Below are 27683 nucleotides of genomic sequence, written 5' to 3'. Positions count from 1 at the left end.
AGCTCGACTTGCTGCAGGGCTGTCTTCCAGAGAATAGGCTCCTGGGCATGGATGAGGCTGTGACAGGCCTTACACACTTCTGGAGCTCAGTGTCAACAGATCAAGGTGGCCAGGGTTTCTAAAGATGTTGATTTGTTTAAAAATCTCCAAAAAAAAAAAGATCTTCTACCAACTTAGGACATTTCATTTGTAGTTTGAAGGGAAGGAGGGTCCCACAGAGGTTTGACTCTGCAGCTTTTTCAAAAATTTTGAATAACCCATCCTAGTAGCATGATGGAGACAAAATAAGTTTACTTTTTCCCAGCTGCTGTGGGATGAGGAAACTGCCTTTCAACTCCCCAGGGTTTCAGGGTTCCCAAGGGCCTAATTGTGAAAAAGCATTGGGGAGAGGTGCCTTTTGTAGATCTATCAATGGGCAAGTATGGGCCAGGAATCGGGGTTCTAGTTTGAGCTCTGATATGGCTTGACCTTGAGCAAGTCACCTACCTTCTCTGCATTTGCTCTGGCATCTCTACAACCAAAGCCCTGGTGTTCTAAGACCCAGGCTTCCAGCTCTGACCTCTGTACTGTGCCAGTTTCTCCCCCTGTGACATTCCAGACCTGCTCAGACCCCCTTACTCCAACCCCCAGCAAGGGGCGGCTTGTGCTGGGAGAGCCCCAGTTCTCTTGGCTGGACATGGAGTAGGCACCAGTTAGGCATTCTTGACTGGCCCTGCCGAATACCATCACCTTCTCCATTCCAACTCAGCGTACTTAAGGGTGCGCACTCATTCATTGCGTCCACGCTTTGGGTGGGGAGGCCAGTGGCGGGAACTGACCAATGGGCCTAACAGGGTTCTACCGCTAGCTAGGCTTCCAGGCCATGAAGCTTGCATTTCGGTGGCCTTTGGTGCAGGGTAGCGGCCTCTGGACTAGCCAATCATTTAAACCATACCGCCCATCTCTACAGCAACGGGGCCCTTAAGTTGTGCCACTTTGCCCCCCTCCACAGTTCAGCCCCCTCCCCCACCTCCTCAGCCGCTATCTCCTCTCAGTGATCCCTGGGCCTTACCGATTGCATCACCTCTAACAAGCCAAGCGGCCTTTACAAACCGTAGTAAACATTTTATTTACAAGTGTGAGGCGTCCTCAGTGCAATACGTCTTTGCGCCGCGACCCCTGGCGGGGAGAGAAACAGTTCGGGCAAACACTTCACAGTGCCAGCTGCTTGTTTCTGGGGAGAAGTGGTTCCACCGGTGCTGGGGGACTTTGGAACTGGGGGCGGGGGTGGGAGCTGAGACTCCCCTCCTTTCTACACATGATGGGGCTGCGGCTGTGGAGGCACCAGGTGTGAACGTGCAGGAGGAGGCTCTGCTGCGGAGTCCCCAGCCCTGGCCTCGCCTCCAAAATCGAGCCAGCGGCTGCGCGGCTGCACAGACAGTCTTAGGCCCGGACTTCCCACCCACTCCCAGTCTATAGGCTGCTGAGGGGAGCTTGGGTGCACTCGGGGCTTTGGGGAGCACTGCCGAGGCTGGGCTGAGGCTCGGCGAACGGCTGCGAGGGGCCGCCGGTGCTGCCGAGGCTGCTGGAGGTACCCGCGCCGGTGCTGCTGCCGCCACCAAGGCTGCTGGCGCCGCTGCCACTAAAACTGCCGCCGCCGCCGGCGGTCCCAGCGTTCCCACCGCTGCCGGCGGTGAGCAGCGCGCCCGTGGCCGAGGTCTTGATGACGGTGGTTTGGTGCAGAGCTCTCTCAGCCCCCTCAGTCCGCTCCGTATCACTGGGGGCCAGGTCCAGAGACTCGGAGTCGCTGCTGTCGCTCTCGGCTTCGCCCTCGGAGCGGCTGGGGAGGCTCCGCTCGTCCTGCTCGCCGTCGGCAGCGGGGACTCCCCCCGACGGCTTCTCGCCAGCCTCCTTGTCCTTGTCCTTTTGGGCCTGGGCCTCTTTGGAATGCCGCCACTTCATCCGCCGGTTCTGGAACCACACCTTTACCTGAGGGGGCGCCACCGGGGCGGGGGACAAGAAGGGACGTGGAGATGAGTCGCAGGCTCGCTCTGCTCGGAACCGCGCAGGAGCCGGAGCCGCCGCCCTAACGCCCCCAAACAGCCGTAAGCACCCCCAGCTGCTCCACCCAGGGCCTGGCACCGGCCTGGTCATAGGGGCCTAGAGGTGGTCCAGGGGCACACCCAGACAGCCAAGGATCCTATCTGGGGAACCCACTGCGCCAGGCCATTTCTCAAAATATGTCCACTGAAATAGCTCCTGAAACGGCCAGCCTCTCGTTGGGAAGGCAAATTCCTGCCCCCCACCCCCCAAGTACCAAGACCTTTACTGTACATCGACGCTTCTTAACCCCACTTGAGTCAGGAAATTGATTGAAGGAGATTTGATTCAAGCTGTGACCCCAGCCTCAGAAAAAAATGTGCATTTACCCAAGATTTTACACACAATTTCAAAATATGATTTCGGATCAAGTAGAATTCTGCCTTAGTTCAGTTAGGTTCTACCAGGCCACCGTGGTTTGGTGAGCCAATATTTAAGAGTCCCTGCTCTGAGCTGTCCCCCTCCTTTACTGCACTACCAAAAGCAAGTCCCTGTAACAGCAATCCTTTTTCAGGAAGACACTTGGAAAGCAGAAAAGGTTTCCCCTTTCTAAAAAGAGGTTCAAAGTGTTAATACCAGTGTAGTAGTGGGTACCACTAGACCTTTATCAGAAGAATATTTCCTTGGCATGTTTGTTTTTAAGGGCTAAAAGGACCTCACCCCTGCCAGGGAAAACTACTTCTGTTGGGGGCTCAGAAAACACTGGAGTAAAACGTGTGCAAAGTAGAGGAAAGAGGCTGGGAAGGGGCGGAGAATCTATAAAAATATATATGATCCCCTGGGGGACTCAATGTGTTCACACAAGTTCCAGCTTCCCTTTTAAAAATAACATTCACAGCTGGTGGAAAACGGCCGGGCTCTTCCAGGTCCAACGTGCGTGTGCAGAGGGGAAGGGTGTTGTGTAATGGAGGCCAGAAAGACACAGAGACAGAAGCCAGGGGACCAGCAAGCTAAGAAAATGCAGTGGGTTTTGTGCTCCTGCACTGCGCTCCCAGGGAGTGTGGTGTGGGAAATGATGACTCTTCTATTTCAAAGCTAGGGGAGAAAAAAAAAAAAAAGCCCATTTCTTGACTTTGGGGGAAAAAAATGGAGATCAGGCACAGTAAGCGGACTTCTTGTTGTCCTGAAAACTAAAAACAAGGAGGAACCTACTGAAATGCTCTTGGGCCAGCTAAGAAAAAAAAATTGTTTTTTCTTTCTCCCTCTCCCTATCCCTCAAGCCCCTCAACCTGAGTCTTTCTTCAGAGCCTATACCGTTAGAAAATCGCACCGCCGCCGCCCCAAAGCGGACTCCTCACCCTGCTGGAGCTAAATGTTCTCACTTCCTCACAAGTAGGGATTTCACAATCCGGCAGCGGCAGAAGGAGGAGGGAGGGCAGGAGCAACAACAACAATCTCTTTGACTTTGGGTTTTTATCTCCTGAAATAAACTGCCTCCTACCGCGAATTGCACTGCACTCCAGTACATCATTATCTCCTGCCGCCTATTGACTTTCTCGGCGGTTCTTCTCACCCATTGGCCAAAGTAAACAAGGCAGCGCTTGTTGACATACATCTTCGGGGACGGGTCTATTCTTTCCGGCCTGGTCCCTCTACCCTCCTTTCTCCTTCTGCCCCCAAGTTACGAAGTCCGCAGAGCCTCGTGAAATGCAAATGCCTGTGCTGCGGCCGCCGGAGGAGAGCCTACCAGGCTGGAGGGGGCCCCCCGTCGGGCTAGGCCCGAGGGCCCTGTGCACTGGAGCCCCAGAGCCGGCTTACCTGTGCGTCCGTCAGGCCCAGCATCGCCGCCAGCTGCTTTCGGTCCGGCTTGGTCACGTACTTCTGAATCTCAAATCTCTTCTCCAGGCCTTTCCTCTGCAGGTTGGAGAAGACGGCGCGCGACCAGGAGCGCTTCCTCTTGTAGGTCTGCGGCATGGTGTCCTTGGTGAGCACCGCGTAAGGTCCTGCCGACCGGCGGACGACCCGGAGGGAAGACAGACACCCAGGCCGCTTTAGTGCCCAATCCCCCGGCCTCCAGGCCCGGGGCTGAACGGGCTGCTTAAAGCATGTTTGTTTTTGTTTTTGTTTTTTAGGCCAGTTGGCGGTTCCAGCCACCCACCCACCCAGAAGCCCCGCAAGCTGACCCCTGACGGTTTCCCTCCGCTGGAATTTTAACCACGCTTTTAAGGTAGAGAAGCTTAAGGCGACAGCGCAGGGAGGCTCGACAGCTCGCCCCTGGATTCCAAGGCCAAAACTTAAAGCTACTGAGCGGTCATCCGGCCTTTGGAGAATAGGCGACAACGCGCCTCGGGCCTGAAAGCCGTAGAGCTGACAGCCTCGAGTTTCCACTGTATGTGTGTACTCCTTGCACGCAGGCGGAAGCTCGCCGGGCAAGTGTTTGAGGTCACACACACACACACACACACACACACACAATGTGTGCACATTCACATGTAGCACCTACTACGGTGGCGTCTCCAAACTCTCGCGGCTAGGTCCATTTCTCCGGCGAAAAGACCAGGGAAAGTTCCTGCACCGCACCGCACCCACCCACGCACGCACTTTCTCTGCTCCCCCGACGTCCCTCCCCATCCTTTCCCTCCCCACCCCCCTCACGCCCCCGGGGAGTCGTCCGAATTGTGTGCGTGTGCTAGTACGCTGAGAAATCTTTCGCTTTCCCTAGCCTGACCCGGTGCCTCCCGGCCCAACTCCGGGATTGCGACACCGCGGGCGCCCGGTGAGACAGCAGTCCTGAGATTTCTTCCTGCCAGTGACCTGCCCCCTTGGGCTGTCACTCGGGAGGGTTTCTGTACCTGGGAATGTGTCTTGAAACTGGTGCTGAACGGAAGTTCTCGGGTTGGAGCTTAAGGGACTCAGGATGGCGGAAGCCTCATTAATGGGATCTAGAGACGCGAAGAACTGGCCGGCCGAGGGCTGCAGGCTGGGGAGGTGCACGCCCGCGGGCCGTCCGCCGGTCAGGAGGGAGGTCAGATCTGGGGACCAAGAAAAGGAGAGTTGGTTACACCTGGGCGAACGCACAACTCTCGGCTGATTGCCCTAGCCCTCGCCCTGGGTTCCGCTTTTCCGGAGACCTCTTTCTCCACTCTGTATCTCCTCTCCCCAGAGTCGCCAAAGGGCGATGCACAAAATGTTCCTGTGTGTGTGTGTGTGTGTGTGTGTGTGTGTGTGTGTGTGTGTGTGTGTGTGTGTGTGTCACGTCTGCACCTACACATATAGCAAGGAGGGGCTTTACATAACATGGCCATAACGACGTCACTTTCAGGTGGCTCCGAAGAGTTCCACAGACCTCGCCCCTTTGCCCAAGGACACCCACTCTGCTCTCTTCTCGTGGGAGTGTAGCTGACGGGCTTTATCTACATCCTTTGAGTGGAATTTTATTAGATATCAGATACACGAAAGAGAAAATGTTCCCCAAAAGGGCTCTCTCGCTCAGAAAACATAGTTCTCTACGTACATAAGCGATTATATATATGCTTGTTAACCACAGCAAGACTCCCTATGTTAACCATTTTATGAATATTGAACTTATGATGTGCGCTTTGAAAACATCCCTGGAGAGTTGTTATTATTATTATTATTATTATTATTATTATTATTATTTAACGTAGAGCAGAGGAGTTTCACACCCACTGTCTCGCAGTTTTCTTATAATCCGTTTTCATCTCCTCCATTTCACCATTTTGTTTTCGATTATAAAAACACTCAAAGGCACCCAAACTGGCCCGCTGTCGGGGCGGTGGTCAGAGAGGCCTGCACTCTGCCGCCCAAGACCTACCTCTCAGAGTATTGCCTTCCTTGACTTTGGGGTCAAATTCTGCAGACAAAATGCGGTCAATTCCAAATTTGAGGTCCTTGCTGGACGGGGCCTGCGCCGAGCCGCTTTGGTGAGGGTTCGGGACCACCCGCGCCCCGGAGGCCGGGGGCTGCAGGGCGCTGGCCCGGGCTGGAGGCGGAGGCTGCGGCGGCGGCTGCTGCTGCGGCTGCGGCTGCGGCGGGTGATGGGGGTGGTAGGCTGCTGAGAGTGGAGACAGCCGCTGTGGGAAGCCGGTCGGAACTTCGGAGGGCGCCACCACCGGAGTGGGCCGAAGCGGGGATCTGGCGGCAGCTTGGAAAGGGGCGTGAGGGTGAACTGAGCCCAGGTGTGCGGTGAGCGCGGCGGCCGAGGCCCCCGCCAGGCCCTCCGGGGCCCCTCCGGGTTCCCCCACGCCGGCGTGCAGGATGTCTGCGATGCAGAAGGAAGGTTTCTTGACCGCGGCGGGGTCTAGGGGGAAGGCACAGCCGCCGGGGCCCGCCGAGGAGCAGTAAGCGGCCGACCACAGGCTGAAGTTGGAGGCATAGAAAGGAGCCAGCCCGGCGGCGAACATCCTGGCGGTGCCGGGTGGGTGCGCCGGGAGGGGCGCGCTGAGCCGGAGGGGAGGCGGAGGCCCAGGCGACGACGAGCCGCTTTCGCTTCTCCGTCCGGACTCAAGGGAGGCCCGCAAGCCCTGGTGCCACCAGGGGAGGAGGCGAGGGCCAGATCCCCCTGGCTTCACTTTAAGGGCGGCGCGGCGCCCGAGCTCCCCGCGGGCTGGAGGTGAGTGACGGGGTCCCGGGGCCGCGAAGTGAAGACTGGGGCAGGCGGCCGGGGGCCGCGGCTCAGCATACGCGAGGGAAGCCGGGCAGACCAGAGTCCGGGCACCTAAAGAAAATCCCAAACAACTAAGCCCTAAGAGCTAAATTTAAAACAACAACATAATAGTCCGTTAGTTTAAAAAAAAAAGGTAATAAGACAAAAAAAACAAACAAAAAAAAAAACACAAAAAAAACTCCTCTCTAAAAACTCCCAAAGTTTTGGCAGGAGCTTTCGAGTCAGACCCGGGGTAGGACCTCGATCCGAGCACTCATTGGCCGTTCTCGTGACCAATGGGAGCTCGGAGTAGAGGGGAATTGGGAAATGGAGGGCGTGATCGGTGGTCTGCCCCGCCCCTGACACGCCCCGGCCACGCCCCGGCCACGCCATGGCGTTAGCTGGGGCCGCGTGTGCTGCATCGGGTCTGGCGAGTCTTTCTCTGCGGCGTAGGCACCCGGGCCGAGGGAAGGCCCGCGGAGATGGGACTGTGCATCCGCCTCTGCAGCCCCGGGCTGGGACCTGCTGAGGAGCTCGCAGGGCCGCTCCTGGGGCGCTCGCTCCGGGAGTCGGGGCTCCAGCGCTCTACCTGCCGCTGCAAAGCCCGCCTCCCCGTGGAGAGCCGAGCGCGCTCCCAGGTGTCCTGCTTTCCACTTCACTCCTGCCTTACCCGCTCCCCAGGTGTCCTGCTTTCCACTTCACTCCTGCCTTACCCGCTCCCCAGGTGTCCTGCTTTCCACTTCACTCCTGCCTTACCCCCCCCCTTCACCCTGCTTTTAACCCGAAGAATCAGTGTTTTCTTCCAACGCCTCATCTTTCTCGTGGCCCTCCCCCTCCCCACCCCCCGCTGCCCGGCCCTGAGCTTTCCGGCTCCGGCGCTAGCGTCCCTACGGTCCCGCCCAACTCGCACTCCCGGGAGATCATCGGAGAAGCGAGGAGGAGGGGCGGCTGCAAATTAGCTTTATTCCGAGCTGTCACACGGTGACAACTTGAACGAGTGACTTTTCAAACACAGTAAGATGGATGGCTCCGAGTGTCTCCCTTAGACGCGGACGAGCCTTTCCCTTGAGCCTCGGAGACAGCAGAAGAGGCCACCACGGTCCGAAACCAAGGCGGGCAGCTCGCGTGTCCCCTCCTCCGCTGCCCGTGGCAGGAAATGTCACTCCCCCTCCTCACCGCATCCCCGATTTCGTGGGGTCCGTTGTTTTGAAAGTACCCACAAGGGCAGATATCCTTGGTAAAGTATTACTTCCACTTCATTGACAGTTGCCCCAGAACCCCTCGGGCCTGGTGGCAGGAGTGGCTGCAGTGACTGCAGTGCTGTCCAGTGTATTCCATTCTCCCTTTAGGTCTTTAGGGCGAAGGGTGGGTGTAATGGGCTGGTGTGTGTGTGGGGGGGGGGAGGGCCTGCAACATCGACGTCTCTGTTTTAAGAATTCGTTCTCTTTTAAATGATAGAATGGCTTTCCAAACCCACTCCCGAACAAACCACGGGCCACCCAGAGGAGAGCTGTTCTTGCACGTTTTCAGAAATAAAATAATGACAATAATGAAACCATGATCTTTTGTTGTTGTTGTTCTCGGTTCTCTTAATAAGCATCTCCTCCCAGAGTTTCTGTGGCATCCCATCCTCCTCACCCCCCCACCCACTTCGACACTAAAACAGTCTTACCAAAATAAATCCAGGAAGGCAACTGAACTTGTCATGTTTATCTCGAGTTCAGGATTTGGGCTAAATAAATTAATTTCGAGTGGTGTCTGGCCCCTCGTAGCAGATGCTGTCATTTTAGGCTGTTGACTTTCTCCTGGAAATAATCAATCACTAACCTATCACTTCCCATCAGCCAACTGTCAGAGCACTCTCTCCCTTCCTTTCTCTCCCCTTTCCCTCTCCCTCTGCCTTCCGCTCTCTCCCTTTCTCCCCACGGTGGGCCAGAGGTGCTATTTCCACCGAGTTGGAGGAGTCTGGTCGCCTGAGAGTGGCCGCATCTGGGGTGACAAAGGCAGAAGGACCAGCTCTACTTATGTAGCAGGAGGCAAAGGAACGCCAAGCAGAGGGCCACACTTCTCAGCTTTGGAAACCATCTACCTGGACCTGCCTTCTTGAAGGGCTCGACTGGAGAAGGCACACTCAAAGAATTTGGATTCTGGAGAGGCTCGGGTGGTAGGAGCAAAGAAGAGGAGCCTCTCCGTAACTTCACAGCTCCCACGGAAAGTCACTAGCTCGAGTGTAAGGGCCGCTGTGAAGCTTCTACATCTCTCTTTCCTAGTGTCACTTTCCATTCAAGTTGCAGTTGCGATCTGACTACAAACATTCAGACTTCAAGGCCTAAGCGGGACCAGGGATCTGAAAGAGGCTCATCTATGGCTCACCCCAGGTGGTGACCCCACCCACCTTCCCCCTGGAAGAAGTAGATTAGTCCACCTCCTCTCACCCCGTTTCCAAGGTTTGGGGCCCTGGGGTGGGGGGTGAGGTGAGCGCAGGGTGCAGAGTCTGGAGAACGCGGGTCCTGTAGGCGCCCCGCGGCTGCCTACTACCCGCATATGACGCGCAAAGGCCAGGCTGGAGGTGGAGGGCACCTAGGAGAAGGGGTAGATCGGGCGAATGTGGAGGCCGCAGAGCGAGGGTGTTCCTGCCGGCTGGTGGCCTCGCCGCGCGCCTCGGTCTCTGCAAGGCCGGCAGCTACGCTGCAAATCGCAACTTCCTTCGCCCTCCAGTGCCTGGCCCGGCGCGCACCTCTGCTCTCCCAGCCCCCGGCTTCGTTCTCACCGCCTGCTTTGAGCTCCCTGACGGATACGCGAAAAAGGCAACTTGGCAGCGACCTCCTCCCACCTCACCGCTTCCCAGGCACAGGCCCCGTCTCTGCTTGCCCCGAGCCCTCTTCAGAGCCCGCATGCTTCCATCCTTTTTAACCCCCACCTCTCAGAACCAAGAAAGCAGCAGGAAACCCCGGGCTTGCCGGAGTTCAGGTCATCTCCTGTTTTTTGATGGGCTCAAACTCCGACTAAATGAGCGGATGTGCCTGCGAGATTGGTCTCAAAATAGAAGCGGCCTCAGTATTTTAGGATACTGCAGAAATCCTTATTTCTTCCGGAGAAAAACTCTATAATGACTCCTAGCACTTCCCCTTTCAATATTTGTGCAACTTTATCTCCACCGACAAGTTGCTCGGGTGACGCAAATCCGCCCCTGTGTATTACAACTACCAAAATAAATGCACGGAAATCAATTCCCCTCTAGCAATGAAAATATAAATATACAGCTGCGACTTTCCCCTTTAATCTTTGTTTTCCGAGCGACTCTGGGCTGTGGAGAAATGAACTGGCTGAGAGCTATTGAGACTGGCACAAAGGCCCTGGGCGTCAGGGACAGCTCCGGGTCCTTTGTAGCCTCGAGGCTCGAGCAGGAGAGAAAAGGACCTGACTAAACCGAAATAACTTGAGTCTAGTCTACACAGGCGTGACCCTAAGTGTAGCTGTGCAGTCCAATGAGGAAACCCAATAGAAAAGGTTATTTCACCGAAATCACAATGACAATGGAGGTAGTTATTTGAAATACGGCACGTTGGCAAAGGTTTCTGACCAATTCTGATGGCTCTCTTTAATATTTTTTTTTTCCTTTTACATGGGCAGGCACCGAGAATCAAACCCGGGTCCTCTGGCATGGCAGGGAAGCATTCTTGCCTGCTGAGCCACCATGGCCCACCCTCTTTAATGTTTTTAACTCTCCTCTTTGTTTTTGCTGGGTAGGCACAACCAAAGCATATCTCACCATGCTGGGAAAGAAGAATGCCAGAGAAGGTCCATTTATAATTTCACAATATAGTTTATGGGAATTTAGGGTTGAAAGAAGGCGCCTGAATCAGGGTTTATGCAGTGACCAAGGCAAGAGGCTCTTGCTGTCTTCAGAGTCTCCACAATTAAATTACCAATACAAAAGCTTATCCTACATGCTGGAGCCCAGACACAATGTACAAAAGCTGAATGAAAGTGAACGCTGGCCTTTGCTTATCATAGGAACATAACTTTGCAAGGGCTTAAAAGTGGTCAGATCTGTTGTAATCTGCTTTTGTTTTTTCTTGTAAAGTCAGGGCAAAATAATGTGCAAAGCAGCTGCTCTGTGGACTTGGAACACCCTGCCCCGTTATTTATATATATATTTTGAACATGGCACCTACTATTTTCAGAGAAAGAGACTGAAATAATTAAATTTTCGGTAGAAAGAGAAGGAAACACAGCTTCTTTAGCTATCTAAGGATTTGAGGGATTTGTGGCAATGTAGGAATCTGCATGTTCTCTACCTGTCATGCTGCCAGATGAGATTAATGTATCACTGGGTCCAGTGCTCACATTTAGTGGTGGGTGCAGGATTTATTCGGTTCCCTGGGAGTGCTAGATACTTGCATTTGGGACTCCAGGAAGCCCCACAAACATAAGCATGCACATGCACTTACAGACACACACACAAACACACGCCACATATACACACTGGCAATCTTAGAGACCTGGACTAGAGCAGGGCAAGCAATTAAGGGTTTGCATCTGTTGCAAAGGGCTGTTTCTCTGTCTCTCCAAATCATCTTCTACACACCCAGCCATGAAAGACCTCTGATTTCATAAAACCTTTAGTAGAATCCATTTCAACATAACACATAAAAACATAGATTCATATATTCTTAGAATATATGCCCCCTCAAGTGTAAAATGTGAGAGGCCATCTGCAGCATTTAGGAGATTAAATACTTTGTTCAACAGGCTTCCATTTGGAAGCTATAAACAGCACTTCCGTTCCCAATATATTAGTGTTTATTTACCTTGTATGAGCTGGATGTGTTGTGTGAATTGCCTTATCCAAATGACTGACTTTTTGCCTCTAATGGGTGAGAGGAAGGTCACTTTCAAAGTGAAATTTATTCTACAAAATAGAAAGAAAGAAAGAAATCTTCCTTCCTTGGAGACACGTTTCCTAAAGTTAAAGCAGATTAAGAGACTGGAATGGATAGAGCGGCAACCTCTGAAGGAAGAGCGGCCCAGAGCCAACAAGAGGGACTTTTAAAAGTTGGAGGGTTGTCTCTATCTTGGTAGTCCTGGCCTGCCTGCCTGCACCCTACAGCTCTGGGTTTAATGGAGAAGCCCTCCAGCCTGGTCCCAGCCCACCACCCCCACCCCTTCTGTCCCTTGATCAGACCACCTCCTTCAGAAAATTGGTTCTCTAGTGACACCTGCTGGAGCATTTCTACATTGTTTTCTGGCGGCACCCATCCTGGGCCAGCAGCGTTGATATGATGAAAGTTGACGCTTTTTTTTGGGAAAATGTGGGTTTCCAAAATTGGCTTTGACCAGCAGCTGTTTCCTCTAATAACAACATGGAAAGATATTGCATTATGTGTTTTAAATCGCCAGAAAGGGAGAGAGGAGAGGCCATCCTTCAGTGACAATACCTTACATTTTGCAGCTCTCAAGGCTAGTACATACTTATCTCACATGTTCTTTAGAATAATCAATTGTAAGGATGCAGGGGAGGTGTTATTATCCTGATTTAAGTTTAGGAAATTGATCCTCAGAAAGGTTAAGTACTAGCCCTTTGTTATATAATTAGTGGTATGGAACAGAGGCTAGATTTCCTATCAACCATTGCTATACCACTTGGTCAATTTCTTCATACGAGTTCTTTAGAAGAAAAACTCTCTGCTCTCAATCAGAATGGGCACTGACTTCAGATAAGTGGCCAGAGAAGAGAGCTGTGTCTAACCAAGAAATTGTCACATGTTAAACAGATTGGGGGCCTGGGAAGAGTCAGGTCTCTCGTCCCTTCTTCTCAGGCTATCTGAAATTCTACTCCTTGGAGGAGTCCTTCTTTGGAGATGAATTAGAGTGCTGACCCTAGCCATTGTGCAAACATCTAAGAGCAAGGAGCTGTTTTGACAGGCAGAAAGGAGAAGAAGGTTCTGAGCCTGCAGTACAACTCAGGAGATGGGCCTTTGTGGGGCACTCAGGACGTAGTGTGGGAATCCTGGAGCATGCGCTCCTTGTGGGGAACTAAAGAGGGAGACTGGAGGATGGGTTTTAGGGGTTTGGTTGGATCTTTCCTATCTGTGTCCACAAGTTTTCTAAATGGTATGAAGCAAAGCTGTTCTACACCCAGCAACACTCCCAAGATTTCCCAGTGATAAAACATGCGGGTGCAACTTCTAAGAAACAAAGGTGGTGTCAGTGTTGTTGATTTATGTCCTTATACTCGTATCTTTACCAATCGATGGTTCTCCAGACCCTGGAACTCTGCCATCCATTTTCCCCCAGTAGGATTTCAGAATCTTAGTGGAAAAGTTTTCAGAGTCTTATTGACTCAATAGGAACAGTCTTTCTCTTTTGAAGCTTACAGTTATATACCAGGTATTTATGGCTGATGACTATTTTTTCTGAATCTTAGTTACCAAATATGCCCAGAATTCTCATTTTCAAGGGTCTCAAAAGAGAATCAAAGTCAAAAATAAGTGGAAAGGTATACCCAGGGTCCAAAAGCTTTAGTGGGACTGGGCCTTCCTAGCAGCTCAGCCTGGTTCCAGCAACTTTATTCCCAAGAGAGAGATGGGAATGGACTAAACCAAAAGGGAGAAGGAGATGAAGGAAGGAATTTGAGGGGCTTAGGAATGAGACTTTACAAGGTATTCAGCAATTTCACCTTTAAACAAGTTAGTCCCTGATGAAGACCAGATGATATTAGAACATAGATATAAAATATTCAATCAGCAAACTGTGGAGCACCACCAGTTTATGGTTTGCTTTTCTTCTCGTATGGCTGCATACTTCACTGAAGGATGCTAACAAAATGTGAACGATTCTTCAGAGTGGCCAGTTGGGTTTGACCCATCAGGTTTAAATCAGAAGTATTTGCAAAAGCACAATTTGGTGATTTGGGGTGGTCATTGGTCTGATGGCATATTTTAGCAATGTTGGGAACATGATACTACAATACTCTTGATTAGTAGGAAATAAAAGACAATAAGGATATATTTAATCTTTAAGGGTCTCATTTTCTTCACTTTCTTACTAGCTTTTATTTGAGCTTGTTTTACTTTAATGACAAAAAACATTAAGGTTATTAATGACCGGAGTATGATAAGCCAATAATTTATAACATATAATACATGGAAATTATAACATATAATACATATAACATATAATACATGGAAATTTTGCATTGCATTTATGCTAAATGGTATTGAATTTATATGACTATTAAAGAAAATTTTAAGTATCTTCCATAGCTGTAAATGATTTTTGAAAGACTTTCAACTTCCAAATCATATTTTCCACCAAAGTACAACTCTTCATGAAATAGCTATTTTTGTATGTAAGACATTACATTTATATTCAGAACCATAACCTTGCAGATGATGGTATGACCTACCCATCTTTAAACAAATATCTTATTTATGAGTTTCTGTTTAAAATAACAAACTCTATGTTCATGAAAATACATATTTTTCATCCATTGCTGTTTTGGGACTCAAAAACTTTTAGTCACAGGATGGACACAAAATGTTGCAATTAATGATACTGAAAAAAAATAGTTCTAGTTTGAATTTTCTACATTTGAACCATGAAAAAAATTGAAAATAATATTTTAAAGAATGAGTAAGGGCGGGCCACAGTGGCTCAGCAGGCAAGAATGCTTGCCTGCCATGCCAGAGGACCCAGGTTTGATTCCTAGTGCCTGCCCATGTAAAAAAAAAAAAGAATGAGTAATTTCTCCCTAACTATTTTCTGATATTTACTACACACAGAAACTAAACAGAATTTCAGATTAAAGCTAGTCAGTGAATGGAATAAAGAGGCTGTTCTCGTTTCTGATTTTTCCACCATTCAAAATGTATCTATATTCCAATTGCCTTATGGAGAAGTCAGATTCTCTTTTCTATTTTTTAAACTCAACAAATGCAATGGTATTTTAAATTAAAAATGGTTAATAATGTTATAAAATTAAAATGAGCTCTTAGAGTCATATTATTCATGAGTAAAGCTGGGCTAATTCACGTTGCTTAATGTTCAAATAAAAGAATAGAATTTATATGCCTCTTGACTAATAGTCTAGTCTCCTAGACTAGTTATAGTCTCCAAAAACGCTTCTCTATTAATTTTGTGCTGCTTTGTGATTTGCAGCGATTTTAATCCTATAAGTTACAAGTTTCATAGAAATTGTAGTATCAAATTCAAATTTAATTGTAGGAAAGAGAACGCCCTAGTTCCTTTAAAAATTAAACGGGAAGGCTTGTATTGAACTAAGTGTCTAGAGGACAGAATTATAGCCAGAATGCTTTGAGAAAGAATTTATCATTTTCAAAGAATGTAAGTTATGAATATTATGAGAAACAAATCCTAAAAATTACTTTGGGGAGGCAAACTATATTTTGTTATAACTTAAAACTTGTTGGAATATCTCCTATATATTTTTTATTTTTAATTTATTTTGTATTATCAAACCAAAACAGCATACAAATATGAATATTCTTAACATACAAACATTCCACGTGTGGTGTATAATCAATGGCTCACAATATCATCACATAGTAGTATATCCATCACCATGATCATTTTTTAGAATATCACTCCAGAAATAGAAATAAGAAGAAAAAACCCACACATACCATACCCCTTACCCCTCTCTCCCATTGACCACTAGTATTTCCATCTACTCACTAGATTTTTAACTTTTGTTCCTTCTATTTTTTTCTATATTTCTTACCACCCCCTTTCATTGTTCACTAGTATTTCAATCTACTTAATTTATTTTAACATTTTTCACTTAGCTTTAACAGCACTTTACCAGGAAGATGAGATGTCATATTTCTCTGAGTGTGTGAGACCTCTTGATAGAGAAGAAAACCAAATGGAATTCCATCTTAGGACATCTGTTCCTGCTTTTCTTTTCTTTTCTTTTCTTATGCCCAACGTTCACTTATTTATAACACTTTCAGCATCTGTAAAATTTTTTGAGACATGGGAAAATGCAGTTAGTAAAATGAATGACTTCTTCACTCAATTATACCTGTACTCTTAAATAAAATATCTCTGTTGTGCATTTAAGAACTGGATCAATAAGATTACTACACACATGAACATGAAGACTTTCACATTAAGATTATACTTGTTTCACCTGATCATGCTTGAAAATATATTGGAAAAAAAACAATCAACAGCCTTGACTGTAATAGTTTATTGTAATTTTGCACCTATTTTTTCAATATTAAGCATTCTACTTTGGAGTTTTATGTTCTACTTGTCCTCTTCTCTCCAAGCAGGCTCTTCAGCGTATAAACATGAGTGGCCAACACCATTGCCATGACCGCTAAATAAACCGTAGACCAGAAGTTGACTCTATCAAAGTTGCTTTCTTATATATTTGATCACAACCTTCAAATGCTCTAAGCAGAGTTTGGATACGATCATTTTGCTTAGTCTGGACTTGATGCTGTTGGTGGATTCCAGGATGTCTTCTAGTGTCATATCCTACCTTTCTGTGCCTGGGATGTATTTTTCTCCAATTGTCTCCTTCCTGTTCCTGCCCTCCTGTATTATCTAGGATTATTAAAAGAGAATTGCCTCCGTGGGATCAACAATTACATTCTGACCAAATGGGGGAAAAGAAATAATCAATCAAGTACCAGTGGTAGAGAGAGTTCAAATAGAGTGGAGAGGCTACTCTGGAGGTTGCTCTTTTGCAAGCTTAAGGTAGACCTTGCTGCCTATCATAACCTGCCAGCCCCCAACCAGGACCATTCCAGCCAGTCCTAAAGAACACCTAGGGCAACACAGAAGATTCTACAAAGGTTCCAGGCACTAGAGTAACTTTCCAGAAACCTACAACCTCCAGATGGGTCCCTGGTCCAGATAAGTCCTGAAACCTAACCCAGGCTCTCCAGAACATCTGATAGTTCTATCTCCCTACCCCATATTACCGACAGATCCTTCCAATATCAAAAATTTAGAATTGCCATAGCCCAAACAACCCGCAGTGAGAGATATGGAAAGATCAAAGGTGATGGTGGAATTATACATAGAAGATAGGACTTAACAAATGAATATGAATGCTGACGCATTAAATTTATATCTCTTTTCATCTCCAGTATTTCAGAGCAGCTAGAAGTAAAAACCTAAAATTGTGAAATTGTAACCCATGTCAAAGTCTGAAATATCTTCTACAACTAATTGTGGTGCTCTGCTTGGAAATTTATAGCTTTTTTGTATATATATATATGTTATTGTTCACAAAAAAATAACAAAAAAAGTCAGTTGTGATGATAAAAACGTCTTTAAGTCCTCTAGCCACATATATTCTGGAGCAGCTAGAAGTAAAAATATGAGAGGATCATATGGTAGCCCATGACAAACTCTGGGATCTGTCCTGTAATCACTTGTTAAAGAGTGCTTTGAAAATGATTGCCTTTTTATTTCTTTGCTTTGTATATATGTTACACTATACAACTAAAACAAAGTTTAAAAAGAAGAAAAAAGAGAGAGAATTGCCTTCTCAGAAATGGTGGTGAATGTGCTCAAAGCAGAGCATGGAGACACCAACTTCAGTCTCTGTTATGTGAACGCCACCTGATTTTTTTGCTCAAAGACTAAGGTTTTGCCTTTTGGAAGAGGCAAGATAGAAATTGATATCTAACCCTCCTCTATCTAAAACTTGGGACTCTTAACGTCAGTGGTGCCTTCAGGGGCATGAGCTGGAGAAAACAGTCGTGGCCAGCTGGAAGGGGGACCGCGAAGTCGCACTGAAGTGGCCGGGTAGCCGTGCTGAAGATACAATGTCCAGGAGGTCCCCGGGGCGACCTGGGGCTGCTAGAGGCCTGGGAGGAGTGGGCCTCTGCTGCCTGGGCTCTGCCGTTTCTCCCTGGACTCCTCTAGGTTGTTTTCTGAGAAACCTGGAGCCTGAAGGAGCGTCAGGTAATGGAGGCAAACACTCCCTTCTGCTTCGATCTTTTGACGGGCCTCATTTGATTGTTTCCACAAAGGAAAGAGATTTTGTTGCGAAAATACTAGCACTTCAAATGAGAGCTCAATAGCTGATGATTTCTCATCTTTGTTGGGAGATCCTGTGAACAGGAGACACTCATCTCAAAACTTAGGCTGTCATACACAGGTGACTCTTCACCATGGACTAGGGTGGGTGATTGACAATGACTCACGTATTTGGGTTTAAACGCTCAGAAAAAGGTTGGGCTGGCATTATGGATTCATGGGAATGACTGTGCCTGACTTCTCCATGCATCTCTAGCCACCTACTCAGAATTTCAACTTGTTTGTCTCATTTGTACCTCAAACTCAGAATGTCTCAGACTGAATTCATTATTTACCTCCCCAACCTTTTCTCCTCTGGGGTTCTACGAAAAGGAAAGCCTCACAGTTTTTTCAGCCACACTGATAGTCACCTTAGACACTGTTTTCTCATTTCCCACATCAGATCAGTCTTCCAACTCCCAATTCCCTGAAAAATCCTGTTGCTTCTCTCTGTCCTCACTGCCACCAGCTCACTCCAAGGTGCCATCGTGTCTCCCATGAGCTGTTACAGCAGCCTCAAAACCATCAGCTCTGCATCCACTCTTGCCTCCTCCAATCCCTGCACTCTACAACCCAAGTGATCTTTTAAAACTCATTGTCACTTCTCTGTCTGAAATTGCACAGTGACTTCCCAGTGCCCTTGGTATAAATTCCCCAGTCCTTCTACAATGTCTTGCAAGGTTAGACTCCTGTGCACCTGCCCAGACTATTTGGTTTATACTCTCAACACTAAGGCTGAGTTTGCCTCCTTTAGATGTGGTGAATCCATCTTTGCTGTATACCATTTAGAATATTTGTGCACATAGTCAGGAACGATCCTACAAAACCCCTAAAATACCATTCTCCAATCTCCCACACTCTATTCTAGAGCTGAGTTGGCCTTATCTAGAATCCATGAACACATCTGCTCTAGGACCTCTGCAGGTACTGTTTCCTGACCCTAGAAGAGCCTTCCTTCCTGTCCCCCTTTGCCTGCCCAACTCCCATTTCTCTTTCAATTGTCAGGGTAAGCCACCTTTGATTCTCCAGTTAAGCAAGGTTCCTCTTCTTCTTTGTTTTCTCCTGCAGTACTAAACACTTTTTGATCACATTTGCTATCACTTGTTACTGTCTTCTAGCTTCAACAAATCCTAAACTCTATGAGGACCGGAGCTGTGTATGGAAATGATGGCCCATTTCCTGCTATCTATATCCCTGAATCTAGCCAAGTGCCTGGTACATATTAGGTGCTCAAGAAACATTTGTGGACTAAATGTTAGCTGCAATAACAGTTTGCTCATTGTTTACATATCTAGGTTATTCAGTTTAAATAACTTATGTACCCCAGAAAACCATACTCTTAAATTTAATCTGGGCGGGCCACGGTGGCTCAGCAGGCAGAGTTCTGCCATGCCGGAGACCTGGGTTCAATTCCTGGTGCCTGCCCATGTAGAAAAAAAAAAAAAAGACTTTAAATTTAATCCATTCCTGGGAGTGTGAACCCTTGGAAATAGGACATTTTGATGATTCTTCAAATAAGGTATGGCTTATGATGGGTCTTAATCTTATTACTGAAGGCTTTATAAGAAAGGTCACAGAGAGAGAAAGCCACTGATGGAGCAGCCAGAAACTGAAAGTCAACAGACTATGGAAGAGAAAAGAGAGGCAAGGAGAAGCCAACACACGCACTGGTCTCTGACAGAGGAGTCCACAACAAGATCACATGGCAGCCAGCCCGAGAACATGAGCCTTTGGGAAGAAAGTATTGCATTTATGATGCCTTGATTCAGAATTCTCCTAGCCTTAAAGCCATAAGCCAATACATTGCCATTGTTTAAGCCAGCCCATTGCACGGTATTTGCTTTAGCAATGATGAAACTGAAACAACACCCACATATTCTCTTGTTTATCTTCCCTTGCCATGAGAAGGAACTAGAACAATCGACAGAGAAGTACAGAGACAGAGAGGGAGAGAGCAAGGTTTTCTCCACTCCTTCTACTTGAACTTAATACTCTTCTGACCACTGAATGGTACTATTTCCTTTTTCTTTTTTTTCTTTTTTTGGTAGTGGGAGCGCATGCTATCTCACCCACAGGCCTTCCCCTTGTCCAAAACATCTGGCTTCGAGTTACAGTGTCAATATAAAGCAGATAAATAGGAGACAAAAGATAAAAGTCCCTTTCCTTCTTTGAAATCAGTACCATTAAAGAAACGAAAGTTATGAAGAATTTCTAATAATATAGGAAAATGCTTTAAATGTTAAAATAGTTTTATTAACAAAATAACCTGAACTGTAGTTATACATACATATGCATAGGGAAAATGTTGGATAGAATTGTAGCAGGTATCCATTACCTCTTCAGTCTGCTTAGTTTCTTTTCCTTTTGGGGTTTTTATATCCTCATCCCCAAAGCTGATGCTAGTAAGTTTTATGTGACTCTGCAAAGGACAAGCATGCCACAGGCATGAAACAGGCTGGCCAGTACAAATTCCTAAAGCTGCTAACACAGGGACTGGTTCAGGGTTTGGCATGTGACTGAAATGGACCAGCCAGACTCCTTTTCTGGCATTGATGTTAAAGCTGAGAGAGAGACGAGCTCTCTCCCTGGAATAACCAGCTCTTAGGGAAATGTAAGCGTGCTTGCTCACCCACCTAGCCACAAAGAAGAGAAAGTTAAGTAGAATTGAGAAAGAGAGAGGGAGTCCTGATGTCAATATTTGAATGCCTGGGCCAAGTTATCCCTGGCTATTGTCTCTCTCCATGTCCATCTGTGATGTGTCCCTGTGCTGCTGAGGCTCACAGCCTCCTTTTGCAAGCTTCTCTGTTTTATTATTTATTCCCAGGACTTCATTGCTTCTGTTGAAAATGTTAACCTTTAAGTTGCTCTTTCCTTCATTGCTTATTTCTCTTTATTTGCATAACACTCCATAATGTGGATATCTGAAAATGCAATCAACCATTTCCCTACCGATGGGCATTTACTAGGTTTCTAGGTTTTATCCGCTATGATCAATTCTATAATAAACCCTCTTGTATGTAAGTCTTTATAAATTGGTGACCCTATGTCTATGACACATTTTTCCCAAAGTAGGGTTTCTGAGTTAAAGAGCGTATGTGTTTATTAAATAGACATTGCCAGATTACTTTCCAAAAAGGCTGTAACAAATCACATTTTTCACTGGCAATTACGACATCACTATTTTCCACCATATCCCTGCCAGGAGTAGATGTTACTGGTAATTATACTTTTGCCAGTCTGGTGGATATAATTATCTCATTAGTACTTTATTTTGCATTTTCCCGACTGCTGGTCAGAGTGCCCAATTCTCCTACTTTCTCATGTAGCAGATTTTTGTGATCTTTAACTTTTGCTATTCTCACTGGTAAAAACACAAAACTCTTCAAGTGCCCCTTGCTTGCAACACCACCTGGTCAAAAAGACCCTGACGCTCCCCTTTCCCTCCACAGCAGCCTAACACGTCTCTCTCTCTACAGGGTAAAGCATGCACATATCCCTGCCTCACATCTTTGCTATCAGGCTGCCCATAGTCAGAATTCAATGAGTGGCATCATTGTACTGTGTCCAATTCTCATCTGCAAATGAAGAGAAATCCCCTCCGTTTATATTCAGTTGTCTTTGTAATACTAGAATGAATCATCCTGGATTTTTAAAACGCTATCATACCAACTAGACACAGTTTGAAAAACAGGCCCAGGAAGGCATTTATCCAAACTGCCGCACCTTCCACCCTGCCCTCAGTCATAACAACCAGGTTAAACTTTTTCTCATTGCCACTTGAGGGTGGAGTCTATCCCGGATGCCCGTAAAGCCCTTTTTGCATTCCATGAACTTCTGACTCTGAGAACGTCTCTCAGCCTCAAACATTTTGTCGCATCTCTCTAGTATTCACCTCTCCTCTCCACACCCTTGTTCCCGCAGCAGCCGTGTGCAATGGAGAATTCCACCCGAGAGACGGGATGTGAGATGTCCAGGGGACAGGAGCCCAGGATGCTGGTGAGTGGCTTTTAAGAGGTTTCTGTGCACTCAGAAGCAAAGATCCGTGATAGCAAAGGGCCTCGATGCAACATGACTGGGCCTGTGATGTCAATCTGCTAGGTTTTGCTAGAGGGTCTCACACACTCAGACACTTCTCACTTCCTTTGCTCTTCTTTTCCTTCCCCCATACACATACAGGTAGTCATGGAGTGCGTGTAGAATTTCCTGATATTTTTCTTAGGATTTTTCAAACTTATTGCTTCTCTCCGTAATTGAGAATCTCATTGCTTCATGCTTAGACGGATGCAAACAGTCAGTACTAGGCTGAAGCACTCTGCTAAACACTACAAACATCATCTCATTTGACCCTAAAAACATGGCCTTGGAAGTAGTTGTTGTTAATATTTCCATGTTACTTGGAGAGACAGAGGCTTCAAATAACCAAGTCACTTGCTTACAGCCATCATCTATAAATGATGGGCACAGACTGTGCACCTGCTTTCCTGCTCACTAGGTTCCTTGCCCATCTCTCCTCTAGCCTCTCTTTGCTTCCCTCCGCCCCCATACATAATAGGCCAGAATTTTCTCTCTCAGACACACTGCCTTTGAGTAGCACCCTGTTCAAGAAACTTTTCCAGCTGTTTGTCTCTGCACTTCTCGGTCTCCAGTGGCTCTTAAGAAAAAGTCATGTCAAACTAATAGCATTTCTTTTCTCTAAAAGTTTTTCTAAGTTGACAGACTATTTCATTTATTTCATTCAACACATATTTAATGAGTCTAGAAGGCCACATGCATATGCAGGGCTCTGCACATCTCCAGGAAAACCTGTGGAGACCCTAATCTCTCATCCCTGGCTAAATTTGAGGCTCTACAAATGCAGGAAGTGAAGGCTTTGGTACAATTGTAAGTAAGCATTAAAGATGTGCTTCAACACATACAGAGTTCTTTGGCAAAAGCTGGGAGACTTAAGATGCAAGGCATATAAGGAAATCTCTGCCCAAACATTAGTTGACCGTTAAGCTCATTGAGCAGCCTTTGTGGCTACAAATGATAAAAAACAGATTCTCTACAGAATTAATTAAGGAAAGCCACTAAACAAATAGTAATGACAATAACAAGCAGCAAAGATAACAAGCCCAGGTGAGGGTGGAATCTGATATCCAGAGCCACCACATTATATGATTTTAAATGTCCTGTTAAAAAAAAGCAATGACAAGACATGCAAAGAAACAGCAAAGTATATCTCATATTCAAGCAAAAAGATGTAGTCATAGAAACTGCTCAGAGGAAGGCCAGATGTTGGACTTGCTAGACAAAGATTTTAGGTCAGCTATTATAAACATGTTCATCTTAGATTCGAAGACACAAACAGGTTGAAAGTGAAAGGATGGAGAAAATATTGCATGCAAATAGCAACCAAAAGAGAAATGAGGTGGTTATTTTAGATAACAGAATGCAACATGACTGGGCCTGTTTTGAGTTCAAGTCAAAATTCTTACAAGAGAAAAGGGCATTATTTATTGATAAAAGGGTCAACTCAACAAAAAGTTATAATAATTATAAACATATATGATATGAACAACATCTAAAACATATGGAGCAAACATTACAGAATTGAAGAGAGAAATAGGCACTAAAACTACTGTTTTAGTTTCCTAAGCTGCTCCAGCAAATAGTGTGAAATGGATTGGCTTAAACAGTGGGAATTTATTTGCTCATGGTTTGAGTCTGGGCAAGTATCCAAGTCAAGGCATCATCAAGGTGATGCTTTCTTCCTGAAGGCTGGCTGCCGGTGATCCATGGCTCTTCTGTTACATGGAAAGGCACATAGCGGTCTCTGTCTGCTGGTCTCTCCTCTCTCTTCTGAGTTTCACTGCTTTCAGCTTCTTGCTTCTGTAGCTTTCTCTCCATATACATATATATGTTTATAAAGGCCTGTTTATAAACAGTTTAATTTGTTCATTCTGTTTGTGAAGGACTCCAGTAATAGGATTCAAATCCTTCCTGAACGAGGTGGGTCACACCTTATCTGAAGTAGCCTCATCTAAAGGTCCAATTTCCAGTGTGTTTGCATGCACAGGAATGGATTATATTTAAAGACATGTTTTTCTCAGGTACATACAACTTCAAACCACTACATCTACAATAATAGTTGGAGATTTTGAAGTACTGCTTTCAATACTCGAGAGAGCATCTAGATAGAAGATCAGCAAGGAAACAGAGGACTTGACATACTATACACCAACTAGATCAATAAGCATATATACATTGCTTCATCCAACAGCAATAAAAAACACATTCTTTTCAAGTTCATATGGATTATTTTCCAAGATATACCATTTGTTAGAGCATAAGACAAGTCTCAATACATTTTACAATATTAAAATCATATAAAGTAGCTTCTCAAACCACAAAAGAATGAAGCTAGATATCAACAAGGGGAAAACTGGAAAATACACAAATATGTAGAAACTAAACAATACACACTAAAGAACCAATGGTCAAAGAGAAAATCATAAGGGAAATAAGAAAATACTTAGAGGTGAATGAAAAAGAAAACACAATGTCTTAGTTTCCAGGATGCTATGACAAATATCACACAATGGATTGGCTTAAACAATGGGATTTTATCGTGTCATGGTTTCAGAAGCTGGAAAGCTTGCATCTTCCTGAAGTCAGTGGCATTCTTGTTGGCTGGAAATCCTTGAGTTCTTTGACTTTCTTGTCATATGGACTCTAACTCCTTCCTGTGGATTTCTCTCTGTAATCATCAGTATTAGGATTAAGAACCCATCCTGATTCGGTTGGCTACACCTTAACTAAAGATAACATCTTCAAAATGTCCTATGTATGATTTTTTTTCTTGGTTGCCAATTATTTTCTTTCAGCACTTTAAATATTGCAATCCACTGCCTTCTTGCCTCCATGGTTTCTGATGAGAAATCAGCACTCAATTGAATTGGGACACCCTTGCACATAATACATTGCTTTTCTCTTCCAGCTTTCAGAACTTTCTCCTTGTCCTCAACAGGAATGAATTTTTTTTTCCCCTGGGGTACATAACTCAATCTTACCACACAGAGCATGCCAAAACTTATGGGATAAAACAAAGGCAGAACTCAGAAAGAAATTTAGGGCTATGAATTGCTATAATAAAAAAGAAAAAAAATCTAATATCAATAACTTAACTTGTCATCTGGAGAACATAATAAAAAGAGAGCAAATTAAACCCAAGGTCAACAGAAAGAAGGATTCAGATTTGAGAGGAGACAAATGAATAGAGATTAGAAAAACAATTGAGAGAATTAACAAAACCAAAAGTTGGTTCTTTGAAGAGATCAATAAAATTAATGGACATTTAGCTAGGCTGACAAAGAAAAGGAAAGATGAAAATAACTCAAATATGAAATGAAAATGGTGACATTACTGCTGACCTTACATAAAAAAAGAGGATATCATGAACAATTGTACACCAACAAATTAGATAACCTTGATGAAACAGATGAATTCCTAGGAACACACAAACTGACAAAAGAAGAAATAGAAATGCTCAATAGAACTATAACAAGTACAGGGAATGAATCATAACCAAAAACCTCCCACCAAAGAAAAGTCTAGGAGCATATGGCTTCACTAGTGAATTCTATGAAACATTTCAAGAAAATTTAACACCAATCATTCTCAAACTCTTCCAAAGAGCTCAAGTGGAGGTACCACTTCCTAGTTTATTCCTTGAAGGTAGCAATGCCCTGATACCAAAGCCTGATAAGGATTGCACAAGGAAAGACAACTATAAATACAAAAATCCTCAACAAGGGGTGCACAGGAGGTTCAGTGGTACAATGCTCACCTGCCATGTGGGAGACCCAGGTTTGATTCCCGGCCCATGCACCCCTTCTAAAAAAAAAGATTAAAAAGAAATCCTTAACAAAATCCAACAGCATATTAGCATATTTAAAAGACTATACACTATGACCAAGTGGGGTTTATTCCAGGTATGCAAGGGTGGTTAAACATATGAAAATCAATCAATGTAGTCCAATTGATATATAAATAGAATCATGGAGGAAAATCATATGATTTTCTCAGTAGACACTGAAAAGGCATGGGAAAAAATCCAGCACCCTTTCTTGATAAAAGCATTTTTAAAAAACTTGGGATTCAAAGATAAGTTCCTCAACATGATAAAGGCCATTTATGAAAAACCTACAGCTAACATCATACTTAGTAGAGAAAGACTGAAACTCTCCACCCTAAGATCAGAAACCAAACAAGGATGCTCCTTGCACTACTGTTATTCATCATTGTACTAGAAATTTTACCCAGAACAATTAGCCAAGAGAAAGAAAGAAAAGGCATTCAAATTGGAAAGGAAGAATTTTTTTTTTTTGGCAGGACATAATCCTTTATATAGAATATCTCCAAGAATTCATAAGAAAACTATTAGAGCTAATAAATGAGTTCAGAAAAATTTTAAGGTATGAGATTAGCATGTAAAAATCAGTTGTATTTTTATACACCAGCAACAAACAACTCAAAATAGAAATTAAGAAAACATTTCTATTTACATAAGCATCTTCTCTAGGAATATATTTTACCAAGAGGTTAAATTTCTACATTACAAACTACATACTATTGCTGCAATAAATGAAAGAAGATATAAATAAATGGCAAGGCAACCCATGTTCTTAGATTGGAAAATTAAAAAGGGTTAACATGTCAATATTATCCAAAGTGATCTATAGATTCAATGCAGTCTCTATCAAAACTCCAACAGCCCCTTTTCCAGACTCAGAAAAGATGATCCTCAGATACATATGCAACTGCAAAGGGCCCAGAATAGACAAAACAATTTTGAAAAAGAAGAACAAAGTTGGAGGCCTCACACTTCCCAACTTCAAGATACTAGAAAGCACAAGGATAGACAAATAGATTAATGGAATAGAATTGAAAGTCCAGTAACAAACTTATACATCTATGGACAATTGATATTGACAAGGGTGCAAGTATCTGCAATGGAGAAAAAATAGTCTCTTAAACAAATGGATTTGGGAAACTGAATATCCACATGCAAAAGAATATAAGTGGATCCCTACCTTACACCATATACAAAAAAAAAATTCAAAATGGACTGAGGGACTAAATATAATGGTTAAAATGACAAAATTCTCAGAAGATAACAGGGTGAAATCTTCATGATCTGTGATTTGGCAGTGATTCTCAGATATGAAACCAAAAGCACAAGCAAATAAAGAAATAATCAATAAATTCGACCATCAAAATTTTAAAAATGTGGAGCATCAAAAGACATTATCAAGAAAGGGAAAAGCCAACCTACAGAATGGGAGATTATCGTTGCAAACCATATATCCAAAATATATAAAGAATTTTTTGAAAGACAAGCAATCAATTAAAAAATGGGCAAAGGACTTGAACAGATAGTTTTTCTAAAGAAAACATACAAATGGCCAATAAGCATATGAAAAGATGCTCAACCCCATAAGCCTTTAGAGGAATACAAATCAAAACCACAACTAGAAACCATTTCACACTGACTAGGATGGTATTAAAAAATGGAAAATAATCAGTGTTGGAGTGGATGTGGAGAAATAGGAACTCCAATGCCTTGTTAGTGGGAACTGAACCTGAAGCAGCACTATGGAAAGCAATATGGCAGTCCCTAAAAAGTTCAAATATGTACACAATGGGAGATAATATTTGGAAATGACATATCAGATAAAGGTCTAGTATCCAGAATATATAAAGAGATTGTTCAACTCAACAACAAAAAGACAGCCAACCCAATTACAAAATGGGAAAAAGACTTGAACAGACACCTACCAGGAGAGGAAATACGGATGGCCAAGAGGCACATGAAGAAATGCTCAATGTCCCTGGCCATTAGAGAAATGCAAATCAAAACCACAATGAGATATCATCTCACACCCACCAGAAT

At 45.1% G+C, this 27683-nt stretch overlaps 1 protein-coding gene and 1 pseudogene across 1 annotated transcript; both read right to left on the bottom strand.

The window, feature by feature from the left end:
• Positions 1-845: 845 nt before the first annotated feature.
• On the bottom strand, positions 846-6952 carry HLX (H2.0 like homeobox). The gene is made up of 4 exons (XM_077155795.1): positions 5855-6952; positions 4872-5051; positions 3838-4022; positions 846-1968 (listed from the first exon to the last, which is right to left on the bottom strand). Exons 1-4 carry the CDS (start codon positions 6441-6443, stop codon positions 1453-1455), a joined length of 1470 nt encoding a protein of 489 aa, XP_077011910.1. The 5' UTR covers positions 6444-6952; the 3' UTR covers positions 846-1452.
• Positions 6953-15954: 9002 nt separating this feature from the next.
• Positions 15955-18236, bottom strand: LOC143680308 (transmembrane emp24 domain-containing protein 5 pseudogene; annotated as a pseudogene).
• Positions 18237-27683: the final 9447 nt, after the last annotated feature.

Source organism: Tamandua tetradactyla, chromosome 4, assembly GCF_023851605.1.
Source record: "Tamandua tetradactyla isolate mTamTet1 chromosome 4, mTamTet1.pri, whole genome shotgun sequence".
Lineage (NCBI taxonomy): Eukaryota > Metazoa > Chordata > Mammalia > Pilosa > Myrmecophagidae > Tamandua > Tamandua tetradactyla.
Note: the sequence above shows the minus strand (reverse complement) of the source record. Positions and strands in the feature narration are given on the sequence as shown.

What these genes read in the sequence shown, in the direction of transcription:
- HLX (XM_077155795.1), bottom strand. Translation starts at nt 6,443, where the DNA reads ATGTTCGCCGCCGGGCTGGCTCCTTTCTATGCCTCCAACTTCAGCCTG. An exon ending in GTTTCAAGACACATTCCCAG is followed by an intron (nt 4,023 to 4,871) that starts GTACAGAAACCC and finishes GCCGGTCGGCAG; the next exon opens with GACCTTACGCGGTGCTCACC. An exon ending in TGGGCCTGACGGACGCACAG is followed by an intron (nt 1,969 to 3,837) that starts GTAAGCCGGCTC and finishes GCGCCCCCTCAG; the next exon opens with GTAAAGGTGTGGTTCCAGAA.